Consider the following 15,403-nt stretch of genomic DNA (forward strand, 5'->3'; position numbering starts at 1 on the left):
GCCAATGAGAATGTTTTTTGCCGGTCCAATATTTCGAATTAAAGCATAGACGGCAACTCACTTGCAAATTATTCGTTTCTAATTATCAATGAGTCAGCAATTTCGACATAAGCCTACCGCTATATATAGAAAGCTGGTGTACCTACTAAAAACTAAAAACTAAAAAGAACTTAAACTTAGTATGTGTGGGCTGTGGTATTGCTTGAGGGATACTCCCCATGTAGAAGCTATAGCTTTTAGTAATTAGTCTCTGAAAGTCACGCTGTTGTGTTCGCTACACATAATATTTAGGGACTTCAAGCAACCATGACAGCGACGCTGAGGACAACGTTCATTAAAATATGAATTACTTTACCTTCGAATCTTGCGCGATAATCTAGATCCATTCTGTTTATCTATAATGGTTAGAGCTATTTCAGAACTGGATATAATGTAAGACAGCGTTCATGTCGAAAAAGAAAGTTGACCTTTTTTTAGTTTTTGTCATAATTGAAAGCAGCCTCTTGAGTATCGACAGAATTGAAAGCTCTTGTTGCCTTTCTTTTGCCAACTAGTACAGCCACTATTTTGTCGTATGCATGTGCTTAATCTACATAAACAAAGCTAGGAATTGTTCAACTGTTTCTTCTGGCAACTTCAGATTACGTTGTTTGTATGAATAATTCCAGTAAGTCTACGGAGTTTTCTTAAGAAATGGCGAGTCTTTAGACAGCAAAAGAGACCAGCCTTGGAATGGCTGTACAGACACTGAATCTGAAGTGTCGTCAGTGTGGATAGTAAATCCCAGCATTCCTGCTACAAGCTTGGCTTCATCCTCCACGCAAGAGATGGGATCTTCAATGGTGAGTGGAACAGTGACAAGACCAGTTGACATTTGATTGATTTGCATGAGGTCTTTCATTCCCTCGAGGAACTCGGTAATCCAGCCCCTGTACCCTGAGTCATCACCTGACTTGAAAGCTTCTTTGTAGCTCATAATATGACTCCACCATTTTCTATCAGGTATCCCCTGGTAAGTATCCAGTAACTTGCTAAACACTTTTTCCACTAGATTCCACCACTCCAATTCCAAACCAAGATCGTTCTCTATGGGTTCAAGCAGTGTTCGCAGTACCTTCAGTTTGGATTTTAGTTTGCTCCAGTCGTCCTCAGTGCCTAGCATCTCCACTGCAGGGATTCCGCAGCGAGTCGTCATCTTAAATTTGAAATACTCTTGAACTGAAGACATCAATGTGATCTGCGAAACGATTTTCTGCACTGCAGTTGTGGTGCTGAAATCCGCCGTCATTCCATCCACAAACTCAGGTACTTTGACGTTCTCTTGTATTCCCTTCGCTATTTGATCAAAGAACCAGGTGTAGTCAACGTTATAGATACTTCTCTCAGGTACTACCACATTGATGGTTTTCTATAATAACAATTTTAATATTAATAACATTAATAATTGATGATGATGATGATGATATTAAAATAAACAGATACAGCATTAATAAAAATTTAAAAAAAATTACGTAAGATTAACCTTACGAAATTATTAAATTTTAAAAACACAGTGACATTGTACACTAATGAATGACTGTTTCCAAAGGAAACAGCTAATTTTGTTTCCTGAGAATCTAAATGTTTCCCGAGGCGAAAAGGGAAACAAAATTAACTGCTTTCCTGAGGGATCAGTCATTAAGTGTTTTATTATATAGCTCGTTGGTCAACATTTGTGGGCAACATTGTAATGTTACCCTCTGACGTCAGAGATTTTGGCGGGAAACAGTTTGGGAAACTTTCAACCTCGTTCCCAGGGCTTTTCCCTGGAAAAGGGAAACTTTTAGCGGAAAACAGCCTTTTTAATTCTACAATGTCATGTGACCTCGAACAAGCCAATAACAGCGCGCCCTGTTGGGAAAAATTCTAAATATTATAACGATAACACTTAATGAAAAGGCTCATATAATTTATAAATTAAAAGCTAACCTTTCCCTCGTGATCAACAAACATCTTGCGGACGGACTCTTTCTTCGCGTTTCTGTCGATGGCAGAGGCGACTCGTCTGATAACACAGAACCACCAGTCATCTGGTGAGGTTCGTAGTTTCCAGTGGTGGTTGTAGGCTGTCAGAACGGCAGAAAACAATCCGTAATCTCCAAACGAATAAACGTTCTCCGTTGACCCCAAGGCGGCTATCATTTCATTTGGACGATCGAATCTGCTCTGTTTTATGTTTTCTCTTTCTTGCGCGTACTCGTTGAGCAATTCTTTGGCTTGGCTTTGTACAAGCCTGCTGTCTTCAAACTTCGAAGGAACGAGTTTTTTGGCGAGCACGACACAATTGATTTTCAATCCATCGGCCGTCGTTCGCTGACTGACATAAGGCGGCTTCGTTTCGTTGTTGCCCATCGTGTGAGGAACAAGAAAACAAAACACACCACGGAAGCTACCGGGGACAGATAATGAAGAAAGTCAGCTTAGTTCGAGGTCTTCCAGAGTCCAGGGTCCAGAGTATTAAAAAGGTTCACTGCTGCTCAAAACGCTTTAAGGACTTTTTAGACGTCCAAACACGGACGTCTTATTGTCTTGTTACAGTGTCTAATAATAAATATTACGACATAAATTTTAACCACGTATTAGGTCGGGACGTGACTAGTCGACAGGTTTCTGCGACAAGCCGCTGTGACAAGGCGCTTGACACACAGCGAATTTTATTTGGAATAGTGGGAATATGAACTAGTTTTCTAATTAACTATGGCAAAAATACATAAGTCTGCACACGCTACGTCAACCTGCTTTCGCTCATTTTGGCGCTGCTACCAGTCGCACGATCGCGAATTCAAACTGGGTTGAATTCCTGCGACTGATCGCAGCGACAAAATTCTAATTCAAGATAGCAGATTATTGTTATGTCATTTAATTTCAAATCGAATAAAAGAAGCGGCCATTGCGAGTATTTTTCAGTTTGCTGGTTCGTCTTTATTTTCTATGGGAACACTTATACCCACACAAAACTTTACAGGAGAAAGTTGTCATAAACTGATGAAAGACCTGACAGTGTTTTCCGTCGCAGCGTGATTATACCGAACGTGATTCATTAATTATCTTATGTCGCTATCACGTTTGCTACCCAAAACTTGATTTCCTTAGATATAGTACGGTGATCTGTTTGCTATAGTTAAGAACTGAAATGTCTAAAGTCAAAGCCGGCCTTAACATATGTTTTGCTAAAAAACGGTAATACGTGATGCACTTGATGTGAATATTTGGACCTTTACCTCTAAACTGAAACTACTTCCTGTTAAACGCGGAAGAAATATCTGCGACGATCTGTTCGCTATAGTTAAGTACTGTATTGTCTAAAGTCAAAGCCGGCCTTAACATATGTTTTGCTAGCGAACAGTAGTACGTGATGCACTTGAAAGTAAATATTTGGGCCCTCTAGCTCTCTGCTGAACTTCTTCCTGTTACACGCGGAAGTAATAGCTTGAATCTCCTTGGGTGATGAAATATCTTGTTTCGACAGATTAGAGGACCAATAATTTAATTCAGCCAATTAGAATGTTTTATTGCCAGGCGGCAACTGATTTGCAGATTATTCGTTTCTAATTATCAATGAGTGAGCAATTTCGACATAAGCCTACCGCTATATATAGAAAGCTGGTGTACCTACTAAAAACTAAAAAGAACTTAAACTCAGTGTATGTGGGCTGTGGTATTACTTGAGGGATACTCTTCTTATAGAAGCTATAATATGGTAGTAATATGGCAAATAAAGTCACGTTATCGTGTTCGCTACACATAATATTTAGAGACTTCAAGCAACCAGGACAGCAACGCTGAGGACAACTTCGATTAAAACTGAGTTATTTTACCTACGAATCTTTCTCGATAATCTAGATCCATTCTGTTTATCTATCATTGTCAGAGCTATTTCAAACCTGGATATTATGTAACACAGCGCTCATGTCGAAAAAAAACTTTTTTGAATTTCGCTTGAATCAATTCGTGATAATTGAAAGCAGCCTCTTGAGTATCGGCAGAATAGTGAAAGCTTTTGTTGCCTTTATTCTGCCAACTAGTACAGCCACTATTTTGTCGTATGCCGCTTAATTTACATAAACAAAGCTAGGAATTGTTTAACTGTTTCTTCTGGCACCTCAGATTATGTTGTATGTATGAATAATTCCAGTCTACGGAGTTTTCTTGAGAAATGGCGAGTCATTAGACAGCAAAAGAGACCAGCCTTGGAATGGCTGTACAGACACTGAATCTGAAGTGTCGTCAGTGTGGAGCGTAAAACCCAGCATTCCTGCGACAAGCTTGGCAGTGTCCGTCACACCAGACACGAGGTCTTCAATGGTGAGCGGAACATTGACAAGACCAGAAGTCATGTCACGGATTTCCATCAAGTCTTTTTTCCCCTCTAGGAACTCGGTAATCCAGCCCCTGTACCCTGAGGAATCACCTGACGCGAAACGACGTTTGTAGCTCATAATATGACTCCACCATTCCCTATCTGGTCTCCCCTGGTAAGTAGCCAGTAACTTGCTGAACACTTTCTCCACTAGATTCCACCACTCTGATGTCAAACCGAGATCATTCTCTATGGGTTCAAGCAGTGTTCGCAGTACCTTCAGTTTGGATTTTAGTTTGCTCCAGTCGTCCTCAGTGCCTAGCATCTCCACTGCTGGGATTCCGCAGCGAGTCTTCATCTTAAAGTGAAAATACTTTCGAACTGAATACATCAATGTAATCTGGGATACGATTTTCTGCACTGCAGTTGTGGTACTGAAATCCGCCATCATTCCATCCACGATCGAACTCGGGCACTTTGACGTTCTTTTGTGTTCCCTTCGCTATTTGATGAAAGAACCAGCTGTAGTTGACTGTGTAGATACTTTGGCCAGGCACTGCCACGTTGATGGTTTTCTTTCCCTCATGAACAACAAACATCTTGCGAACGGACTCTTTCTTCGCGTTTTTGTCGATAGCGCAAGCGACTCGTTTGATAACACAAAACCACCAGTCATCTGGGACACCCCTCTGTAACAGACCTGGTGACACCTGATTTTCCACCAGGTTTTCAACACAAAATCGACCAGGGAAGTCAAAAATCCACCAGGTTGATTACTTACTTTTTGTATGCAATACACTTACACACTTAGCGGGGTAATCGTGCACAATTCTGAGCCGCGCGCGCTGTTCAATTCGCTCTGAATCATTCACAAGCTCGTATTACATACAGAAAAGGAAACATATCTGTTTTGTCTCTTTAGTGACCTGCATGACAGCAGAACAAGCGACAAAAACAATAGAACAAAGTTAACAATTACTTTTTGCTATATTTACATCAAGTTATAGTCAATTATTAAATCATGTATATTTTTGCCGCGCGTCGTTTTCTTCTGTTTATAGAGATTTTGGTTGATATTTTCCTGCCCAGGTAAACAAAATTCCTCACCGGGGAGAAATAAAATTGACCAGGGATTTTTCAGATAATCACCAGGGAACAGGGAGGACAAATTTCCACCAGGGAGGGCAAAATAACCCACCAGGTCGAGTTTCACCAGGTCTGTTACAGAGGGGTGTTCTGGGGAAGTTCGTAGTTTCCAGTGGTAGTTGTAGGCTGTCACAACTGCAGAAAACAATCCGCAATTTCCAAGCGAATAGATGTTCTCCGTTGATTCCAAGGCGGCAGTCATTTCTGTAGGGAAATAGAACTCGGCTTTGAGCAACTCCTTCGCTTTGCTTTGTACAAGCTCACTATCTTCAAATTTAGAAGGAAGGAGGCTATTCGCAAGCACGACAGAATTAATTTTCAATCCATTGGCCTTCGTTCGCTGGCTGATTGGACTTGACTTGGTTTCGATAGCTTCCATCGTGTAAGGAGTAAGAAAACCAAACACACCACAAGAGCTTCCGGGTGTAGATAATGTAGAGTGAGGGAATATTCACGAAAGGCGGTTATTTGAGCCCTTGCTACTAAACAACTTCCTGTTTGCACGTGCTGATACATCAGTCATGCTCTGACAGCTTAAAGTGGCCCACAATGAGCTCTCTTGTAATCTGGATTACCGGCTTACAATAATTAAATATTTCGTTGAAAGATTTTCGTACAAACTACATGTACATGCACTGGTCCGTAAAAAATATCGTGGGTATAAATGCTTATAATCATTTGTAATGTTTCTTCAGAATGGTTTCCTTTTCAACTGAATGCGTTTAATTCGCAATTATGTTTGGTCTGTTTGGCTTCTTTTCATTAATAAATTCGTTACTAAAACACTTTTAGTATCCGGGGATCATTCAATTATCTGGATTTTAACAAACGGGAAACGAAAGGCGAACGACTTTAAGTAGGTTTATCTATGACATCTATACGGGTAACATACAAATAATGTTTTTAATAGTTTCTTTATATCTTTTTTTTAGTTTTGGCTTTATCTCTGTAATAGCTGGCTTAATAGGTTTTTTAAACTGTTCTTCCGTTTCCATCCTATTTTATTATCCATGTCATTCGGCATAAAACGGCATGAAAACAAATTTAGACATTTTACCATAATTTCCGTCGTGGTTTGATTGCAGAACAAACACCACATGTTAACAACAAGAATTTTTCCTAAGAAATTTTCCACACTCAGTAAAGATACAACTGAGAAAACGTGTTTAACTGCTATAACAAAGAAACCGAACCCTCCCACAATTGCTTTGGCAAGTTCAGAATGAGATGACCGGCTCATGCTCCTTAGAGGTATCCGCTTACTACCATGCCGATGAATGCTTTGCAAGTTGTGAGAAGACCTATTATATAAAGCAGCGATAATTCGAATCAAAGTCTCTTCGAGATATCGACGTTTTTGCATGAAGTATGAGTCGAAGGCCCAGGGGGGGGGGGGGGGGGGTACTCCGGCCTGTAAATGACGGGGATGATCGAATGGAGGCAAAACTCATGACCCAAAAAAATCCCTTAGTCTTCCGACATTACCCCAAAAAATCCCTGGACCAAAAATAACCCCCACAAAAATCCCTTGTCAAATTACACCTAAATTGCCAGGAGGGGCAATAATATAACACAAAGAAAATCATAAAAAATTGAACGCTGTTGTGTGTTTATTCATCATACCATAAATACGCCAAGGCCCCGTCAAGGCACTTTAGTTCGTTTTTAATACCCAAAAAATCCCCTATTTTAATCAAGTCACCCAAAAAATACTTGCCAAATTCTCCAACCCAAAAAAATCCCCGAATCGAAAATTTCAAACCCAAAAAAATCCTTCGATCATTCCCGTCACTTACAAGCCAGAGTACCCCCCCTGGGGTCGAAGGTTTATCCTGTGCATTGTTCTTCGAACTTAACATTACAGTTTCTTTGTAGTTTAGTTTAACAATTTCCTATCTTCGCGGAGGAAATGCAGCCATATAATTTTGTCAAAAATGGCTCGTCCGCGCCGGGTATTTATACACATATTCCTTAACATTACACAAATAAACAGTGCAAATTTCACCGAGATCTGACAATTCTATACTTTAAAATTGCAAGGACCTTTCGAGGCAGTCGATTACGGCAGCGAAATTAGCAAATGAAACAGCAAAATATGCGTTCGACGCTTTGTTTTTGCGACGCCATATTTGAATTGTTATAGCCGGGTAGACCGCTGTTCAATGTGTTGAAGGTCGTATCGTTACGATTGCTCCACGAAAAAGCACGAAAAAAAATACGGATATTTCCGACTACTGTCGGAGAAAACATTGCGCATATAATTGGGTCGTAAACAAATCGTTATACTCAAGCTGCGTTTTGTCAAGGCTCTGCGAGGGTTGGATATCAAGATCCAGGATTAAACAAAAGCCATATATACAGTGAATGCTTTCGAATTATATTTGAAGATGAAATACGAAAGAATTTTGCTGTCTTTGACTGAAATTCCACTCGAACTGCGTAGATACGATCGCATGTTGTAAAGCCGATTCATGCAACATTGCTGTCATTCCCTGTCAACGCGAGGTCACGTCCCTAACGACCTAGGCTGATGACGAAATAGAGTTGCGCTTACATGTAGCGACCAAATTTGGCCTAATTTTTAACCGCTCCTAAGCTAAAAGAAGCCCCCATCTCTTGCATTTGTTTTAACTTCAATAATATCTTTGAAAAGAGCGAGTTTTTTGGTATGGTTTATTTTTGACGTTTGTAATTTTTAAACGATGTAAGTGCTAGTGATTATTTATTCGTGTTTTAGTTACGCAATCCATTGTTTGTGCGACGCTTTGGGAAACGATACTCGATTTAGAAACGAGCCTCGATTTAAGAAACGAGACTCGATTTAGAAACGAGCCTCGATTTAAGAAACGAGACTCGATTTTGGAAACGAGACTCGATTAAGAAACGAAACTCGAATTGAACTCCATCAATAACGAGTGGTAAAAAGCAAATCGTTAAACGAGTGATATTTTATCGAGTGTGTCTTAAAACGAGTGCTTTGTGATAGGTTTCCCAGAAACGGCGAGTGATCCACGCTTTTTATAGATCGCCTTTCAGACACACGTGCGTTGAGATAAGAAAGCTGACATGTCACTTTTAAAATTGTTATATAACGTTTGTAAATGTGACAAGTCACGTTTTTTTCACGAGATCGCAAGTGATCACCCACAGCGGAAAGTAATCCCTTGAGAAATAAAAACAGTCCCTTGATAAATTAAAAAAGTCCCTTGAGAGTTTACAAATATGTGGTTCCAAATTTTGTCCACTAACCCCTATTCTACGTTTTTAGCTTGTAAACAAGCAAAAACGTCGAAAAAAGGAACTTATCCTTTTAACAATTTGTCGTAATTGAACGGCAGTGTCTTGAAGATCGACAGAATTCAATGCTTTTGTTGTCTTTATTTTGCCAACTAGTACAGTCACTATTCTGCTGTATGTGCTTAATCTGTAAGTTCCATTTCGTATTCGCTACATGAAATAGAATATGTAGGCGCCTTTCTTCTCGCCATGTGAGCGAACGGATTTCTAAGTTTGTACCGCGATCGTCGGAATGTAAGCACAATAACTTGTAAGTATAGCTTTCGCTTGGTTGTTTTGCTTGTATTTCTATATTGTACGCAAGGTTTGTAAGCTAGCGTATCGTTTTCTTGTTGCAGCGAATCTTTCAGTCCTTTCAGTCATTTCAGACGTTGAGATTTATTTATTTAAGGATTCGTACAAGTACAGGTGCTTAACAATAGGACAGAAGTCCCCTACTTGGTTAAAACACCCACACCCAGCCCCCTAAAAAATATCCCGATAAACCCTTCCCTGACGCGACTAAACTACAAATCAAATAAATCTAAATAACACAAATACAATCTGAAATATGCTAATCAACTTTTAAAACAAGTACAGACAGAGAAAATATTAACACGGCGACACTTAGGACAAATTAATTTAAAAGAACGAAAATTGTCACCATCAAAAACATTTAAAAGTCTAGTAAAAGAAATTTGACTTAAGTTTACTTTTAAAAGAGCTTATAGTGTCGGAATCTTTGATATTTTAAGGTAATCTGTTCCATATCAAAGTTATTCTGTTGAAGTAAAAGTCTCGGAAGGAAGACGTACGACTAACGTTTGTCTTACGTCTCAATTTGATATTAAATGTGTGTTAACCTGAATGAATACGAGTTATTGGCCTGGCCCAGCGTAGTTGGCCGCTACATAATCTACATAACCAATAAATAAAGCTAGAAATCGTCCAACTGTTTCTTTTGGCACTTCAGATTACGTTGTTTGAATGAATAAGGCATAGTTCATATAAGACTTTTAAGCTTACTTACAGGGTCTTTAATGGTGAGTGGGACAGTGACAAGACCAGCTGTCATGTCACGGATTTCCGTGGGGCCTTTTTCTCCCTCCAGGAACTCAGTAATCCAGCCCCTGTACCCTGAGGTTCCACATGACGCAAAAGGACGTTTGTAGCTCTTAATATGACTCCACCATTCTCTATCTGGTCTCCCCTGGTAAGTAGCCAGTAACTTGCTGAACACTTTTTCCACTAGATTCCACCACTCCGATTCCAAACCACGATCGTTCTCCAGTGCTCCAGTCCTCTTCAGTGCCTAGCATCTCCACTGCAGGGATTCTGCAGCGAGTTGTCATCTTAAAGTCGAAATACTCTTGAACTGAATACATCAATGTGATCTGCGAAACGATTTTCTCCGCTGCAGTTGTGGTGCTGAAATCCGCCGTTATTCCATTCATGAACTCAGGTACTTTGACGTTCTCTTGTATTCCCTTCGCTATTTGATCAAAGAACCAGCTGTAGTCGACGGTATAGATGCTTTTGTCATTTTGTCTTTTTGTCTGAATCTCGAATGCCTCATGTTTGCCTCATGTTGTTAATTTAATAAACAGACAACAGTCGCAATAACAGCGATTTTTCGGCTTCTCGGTCTCATTTTGATCTCAATTTCGTCGCTAAAATGGATCGTGACTACCTCGCGAAATTTAAGACGATACGATATGTCATCATTAGCGATAATTTTTATCGCTTATGATGACGGTTTTGCATGGAAAGAATTCTTCTTCAGGTATATGTCTGAACGCTTATTAAATAAGCGGACTTAGGATGACTTGGTTTGACTTAGGCTAAGACAGACTTAGTGTGTAGTGTGAACCCAACATATAATAGAGCAGCTCAAAACAGGAAGTTAAAAATTTCTTTTTCCACCAAGAACGATCAGAATGCGAAAAATGTGCCAATCACAACAACAACATCAACAACAACCATTTTATTTTGCCAAATTAAATAGATAATTAATTACAGCATAACATAAATTAACTAAAATAGGCAAAAAACCAACCCAGAATAGAAACAAACTAAACGAGCTGAGTAGTTACAAAATAAATTTAATTGCTTTGACAAGGTTGTACATAAAAGAAGACAAAAGTAAAATAAGACAAGTAATAAGTAATTAAGTACCATGCAACAACGGCGTTTTAGCGAAATTTTGGGTTAAAAAAGAAATAATCAAGCTACATGGTTAATTATTAACAGTTAATTAACTGACAACTGACAAATGGCCAAAATTTTAACTGACAACTGACATTTGTACTCCCCCATCCAGACCCTCTCGATTGTTTTCCTTCCCTCATGATGAACAGACATCTTGCGAACGGCCTTTTTCTTCCTGTTTTTATTGATGGCGCCGGTGACTTGATTGATAACACAGAAACACCAGTCATCTGGCGAGGTCCGTAGTTTCCAGTGGTTGTTGTAGGCTGTCAGGACGGCGGACAACAATCTGCAATCTGTAGGTGAATAAATAGTCTCCGTTGATCACAGGGCGGCAATGATTTTTTTGGAGTGTCACTTCTCCGTTTTACTCCGCCGCAACAACAAGCGAAAATTCGTCTACGTTGACTGGCTCTGTCAGACGCCAAACTGTACCAAAATTTCATGAGTTACTCTTTCGCTTGGTTAGCACGAAGCAATGCAAAGGATTTGCTATCTTCGAGCTTAGAAGGAACGAGGTCATCGGCGAGTGAAACAGAATTGACTTTTAACCCATCGGCTGTGATAAGCTGACTCATAGCAGGCAACATGGTTGTATTCATGGCCATTGTACAAGGAGTAAAATCAATAAACAGTACTAATTATACCTAATCGTACCTTTTTGGTACGCTTTGGCGGCATATCAGGCGAATTTGGTCGAGCCATGGTTCGTATTTTGGCGAGACGCAGTACCCATGGCGAGACCAGACGAGCCAGATATGCCGCCGAAGCGTACCAAAAAGGTTCGATTAGGTATTTACCGGCCCGAATTGGACAAAAAATCCAGTGAAATTTTAGTAGTTAAGTTGATGAAATCTGTCACGCGTCTCCCCGTGTGGCCCGCGAGAAGCATTTTTGTGTCTTTGACACTTTTATCAAGTTCCTCTTTTGAATTTTTTTTTGACTCGTTATTCTCTACATTTTCATAATCAAAATTTAACGAGAACATTACGAACTTCGACTTTAGTCTGTATGTTTCAGTACTCTTCGGCAAACATCGCGCAACTGGGGAGCGCGCACAAGTTTAGCCGGGTTTGGCGGGAAAGTTTTTATTCCTTTTACGACCGCGGTAAACAACAGCTAAACTTAATGCCTCTTTTACCAATAAACTTATTGGTAAAACCTCTTTTCTTTTCATCGCACAGTAACACTACTTAACTTGAAAGTGGGCATGGTATCGTGGCATATCAGGTCAGTGACTTGATATCGTAGGATATCAGGACAGTAGATCGCGCTTCTGATTGGCTACTTGCGAATTTGGGTACGGTAAGGTAGAAAATCAAGCCTACCACGATAGCTACCGGAGACAGACAGTCACGCTATAACGTTTGCTACACAGAACGTGATATTCTTTGGTGTAGTTCGACGATCTGTCAGCTAGACTCTGGTACTGTACTGTCGAAGTCAAAGCCGGCCTTATAGGGGAGCAAGGATGGCTCAGTGGTGAGAGCGCTCGCCTCCCACCAATGTGGCCCGGGTTTGATTCCCTGACTCGGCGTCATATGTGGGTTAAGTTTGTTTTGCTCCGAGGGCTTTTCACCGGGTTCTCCGGTTTTCCTCCATCCACAAAAACTAACACTTCCAAATTCCAATTCGATCGGAAATACACGGCCCCGCAACCTTATAGCTCTAATATATTACCTATACGTGAATAGATATACGTGTCTAAATAAAGGTAATTTAACAGTAGTACATGATGCATATATGCATGTGCAAATTCTTCTAAACAACTTCCTGTTACACGCACTAAAAATATCTGGAAACACCTTGCGTGATTAATATAATTAATCACGTTGTTTTGATAGCTTAGAGGACCAATATCTAAACTCAGCCAATCAGAATGTTTTTTGCCGGTCCACTATTTCGAAGTATTTAAGCATAGACGGCAACTCATTTGCAGATTATTCGTTTCTTAATATCAATGAGTCAGCAATTTCGACATAAGCCTACCGCTATAAAAAGCTGGTGTACCTACTAAAAATACTAAAAACTAAAACGGACTTAAACTCAGTATTTGTGAGCTGTGGTATTGCTTAAGGGATACTCCCCATCCCGGGAAGGGGGGGGGGGTACTCAAAAAAGTTTTATACGGGGAGGCTCCGCCCCGAGTTCTAACCCCTTACCCTTTTATATACCATTTTGACAGAAATTGTACCCCTTTCGTATACCTTTAACTGAAAAAAGGTACCCTTTTCATATACCTAAAAGACGTGGCGTGGACTTAAAACAGGACGTTTTCTTGTCATTTTTATGTAGCGCTTAATAAATTTAAATAATACAGCCATAAATTGCGTCTGTTCGAAATATTTTAATTAAAGGCACTTTTTAATACCTAAGTGACAGATTTCCATACCCTTTCATATGCCTAAACTCGTGAAATCCCTACCCTTTTATATACCTGAAGCCTTGAAAAAGTACCCCTTTCGGGCGGAGCCTCCCCGTATAGGCCATTATAGGGAGTACCCCCCCGGGCTCCCCATGTAGAAGCTATAGTTTTGTAGCAATATGGCAAATAAAGTCTCCGAAAGTCACGATATCGTGTTCGCTACACATAATATTTAGGGACTTCAAGCGACCATGACAGCGACGCTGAGGACAGCGTCGATTAAAATATGAATTATTTTACCTACGAATCTTGCGCGATAATCTGAAATCACTCTGTGTGTCTATCATTGTCAGAGCTATTTCAAAACTGGATATTATGTTAGACAGCGTTCATGTCTGACCTTTTCGAATTTGGCGTTAACCATTTTCTTATAATTGAACGGCAGCCTCCTGAGAATCGGCAGAACTGAGAGCTTTCTATTGCTATTTAGTACAGTCAGATTTCGGGCACTTCAGATTACGTTGTTTGAATATGTCTTCGGGAGCTAGCTTGCGAAATGGCGAGTATTTAGACAGTAGAAGAGACCAGCCATGGAATGGCTGTACAGACACTTCTGGGGAGTCGTCAGTGTGAATAGTAAAACCCATCATTCCTGCTACAAGTGTGGCATTGTCCTTCACACAAGTACCTTCAATGGTAAGTGGAACATTGACAAGACCAGAAGTCATGTCACTGATTTCCATCACGTCTTTTTTCCCCTCTAGGAACTCGGTAATCCAGCCCCTGTACCCTGAGGAATCACCTGACGCGAAAGCATCTTTGTAGCTCATAATATGACTCCACCATTCCCTATCGGGTCTCCCCTGGTAGGTAGCCAGTAACTCGCTGAAGACGTTTTCCACTAGACTCCACCACTCCGATTCCAAACCAAGATCGTTCTCTATGGGTTCAAGCAGTGTTTGCAGTACATTCAGTTTGGATTTTAACTTGTTCCAGTCCTCCTCAGTGCCTAGCATCTCCACTGCAGGGATTCCACATAAAGTTAGCTTATAGCCAAAATACTCTTGAACTGAATACATCAATGTGATCTGCGAAACGATTTTCTGCACTGCAGTTGTGGTGCTGAAATCCGCCGTCATGCCATCCACGAACTCAGGTACTTTGACGTTCTTTTGTATTCCCTTTGCCATTTGATCAAAGAACCAGCTGTAGTTGACGGTGTAGATGCTTGTGTCGGACACAATCACCTCGATGGTTTTCTTTTCCTCGTGATCAACAAACATGTTGCGAACGGACTCTTTCTTCGCGTTTCTGTCGATGGCGCTGGCGACTCGTTTGATAACACTGAACCACCAGTCATCGGGGGAAGTTCGTAGTTTCCAGTGGTTGTTGTAGGCTGTCAGAACGGCGGAAAACAATCCGCAATCAGTTCCACGAATTGAATAAATATTCTCTTCTGATCCCAGGACGGGAATCATTTCATAGGGGATATCGTCGAAATGGGGGGAATCGATGCGAGCATTAAAATCTCGGCGGGCAATTGCCTTCTGTAGGAACCACTTCGCTTTCCCTGACACAAGATTGGTATCTTCGACTTGAGCTGGGACAAGGTTATTGGCGAGTAAAACATAAGTGATATTTAAACCATCGGAGGTGGTACGTTGACTAACATTAGGTGGCCTGGTTTCGTTTTTGGGTAACTCATTCGCTTGGCTTCCTACAGAGTTGTCGACGAGTAAAACAGAAGTAACATTCATACGCTGACTAACAGCAGGGGACTTTGTTTCGTTCTTGGCCATGGTATAAGCAGTAAAATCCTTTATCAGCAGACAGATAAGCAGACAAGTCACAAAAGGTGCCATTCTATAGCCCAAGGGAAGGAGTGAAAGCCTAATCGCCGGGAAATGCACGTTAGAATGCAGGATTAAAACATGAACTTATGCTGGAAAGCACAGCAGATGGAGTAAAATGAAGGAGGCCGGACCGGAAAATGTTATCATTTGACGAGATGATGTTTGAGATGATGTTTCAGATTGTAATTGGTCAATAATATAAAACAAGAAGTTATT

At 40.5% G+C, this 15,403-nt stretch overlaps 2 protein-coding genes and 2 pseudogenes across 2 annotated transcripts; all 4 read right to left on the reverse strand.

The window, feature by feature from the left end:
* Positions 1 to 57: 57 nt before the first annotated feature.
* LOC144634617 (uncharacterized) lies at positions 58 to 2,560 on the reverse strand. The gene is made up of 2 exons (XM_078493632.1): positions 1,969 to 2,560; positions 58 to 1,408 (listed from the first exon to the last, which is right to left on the reverse strand). The coding sequence occupies exons 1-2, from the start codon at positions 2,389 to 2,391 to the stop codon at positions 674 to 676; spliced, it is 1,158 nt and encodes a 385-aa protein (XP_078349758.1). The 5' UTR covers positions 2,392 to 2,560; the 3' UTR covers positions 58 to 673.
* A 1,487-nt stretch (positions 2,561 to 4,047) lies between these two features.
* On the reverse strand, positions 4,048 to 6,114 carry LOC144634731 (uncharacterized; annotated as a pseudogene).
* A 2,856-nt stretch (positions 6,115 to 8,970) lies between these two features.
* LOC144637003 (uncharacterized) lies at positions 8,971 to 11,122 on the reverse strand (annotated as a pseudogene).
* Positions 11,123 to 13,056: 1,934 nt separating this feature from the next.
* LOC144634605 (uncharacterized) lies at positions 13,057 to 15,123 on the reverse strand. The gene has a single exon (XM_078493620.1). The coding sequence runs from the start codon at positions 15,089 to 15,091 to the stop codon at positions 13,817 to 13,819; it is 1,275 nt and encodes a 424-aa protein (XP_078349746.1). The 5' UTR covers positions 15,092 to 15,123; the 3' UTR covers positions 13,057 to 13,816.
* Positions 15,124 to 15,403: the final 280 nt, after the last annotated feature.

This window comes from Oculina patagonica, chromosome 13, assembly GCF_052425735.1.
Source record: "Oculina patagonica isolate OP01 chromosome 13, crgOcupat, whole genome shotgun sequence".
In the NCBI taxonomy this organism is placed as follows: domain Eukaryota; kingdom Metazoa; phylum Cnidaria; class Anthozoa; order Scleractinia; family Oculinidae; genus Oculina; species Oculina patagonica.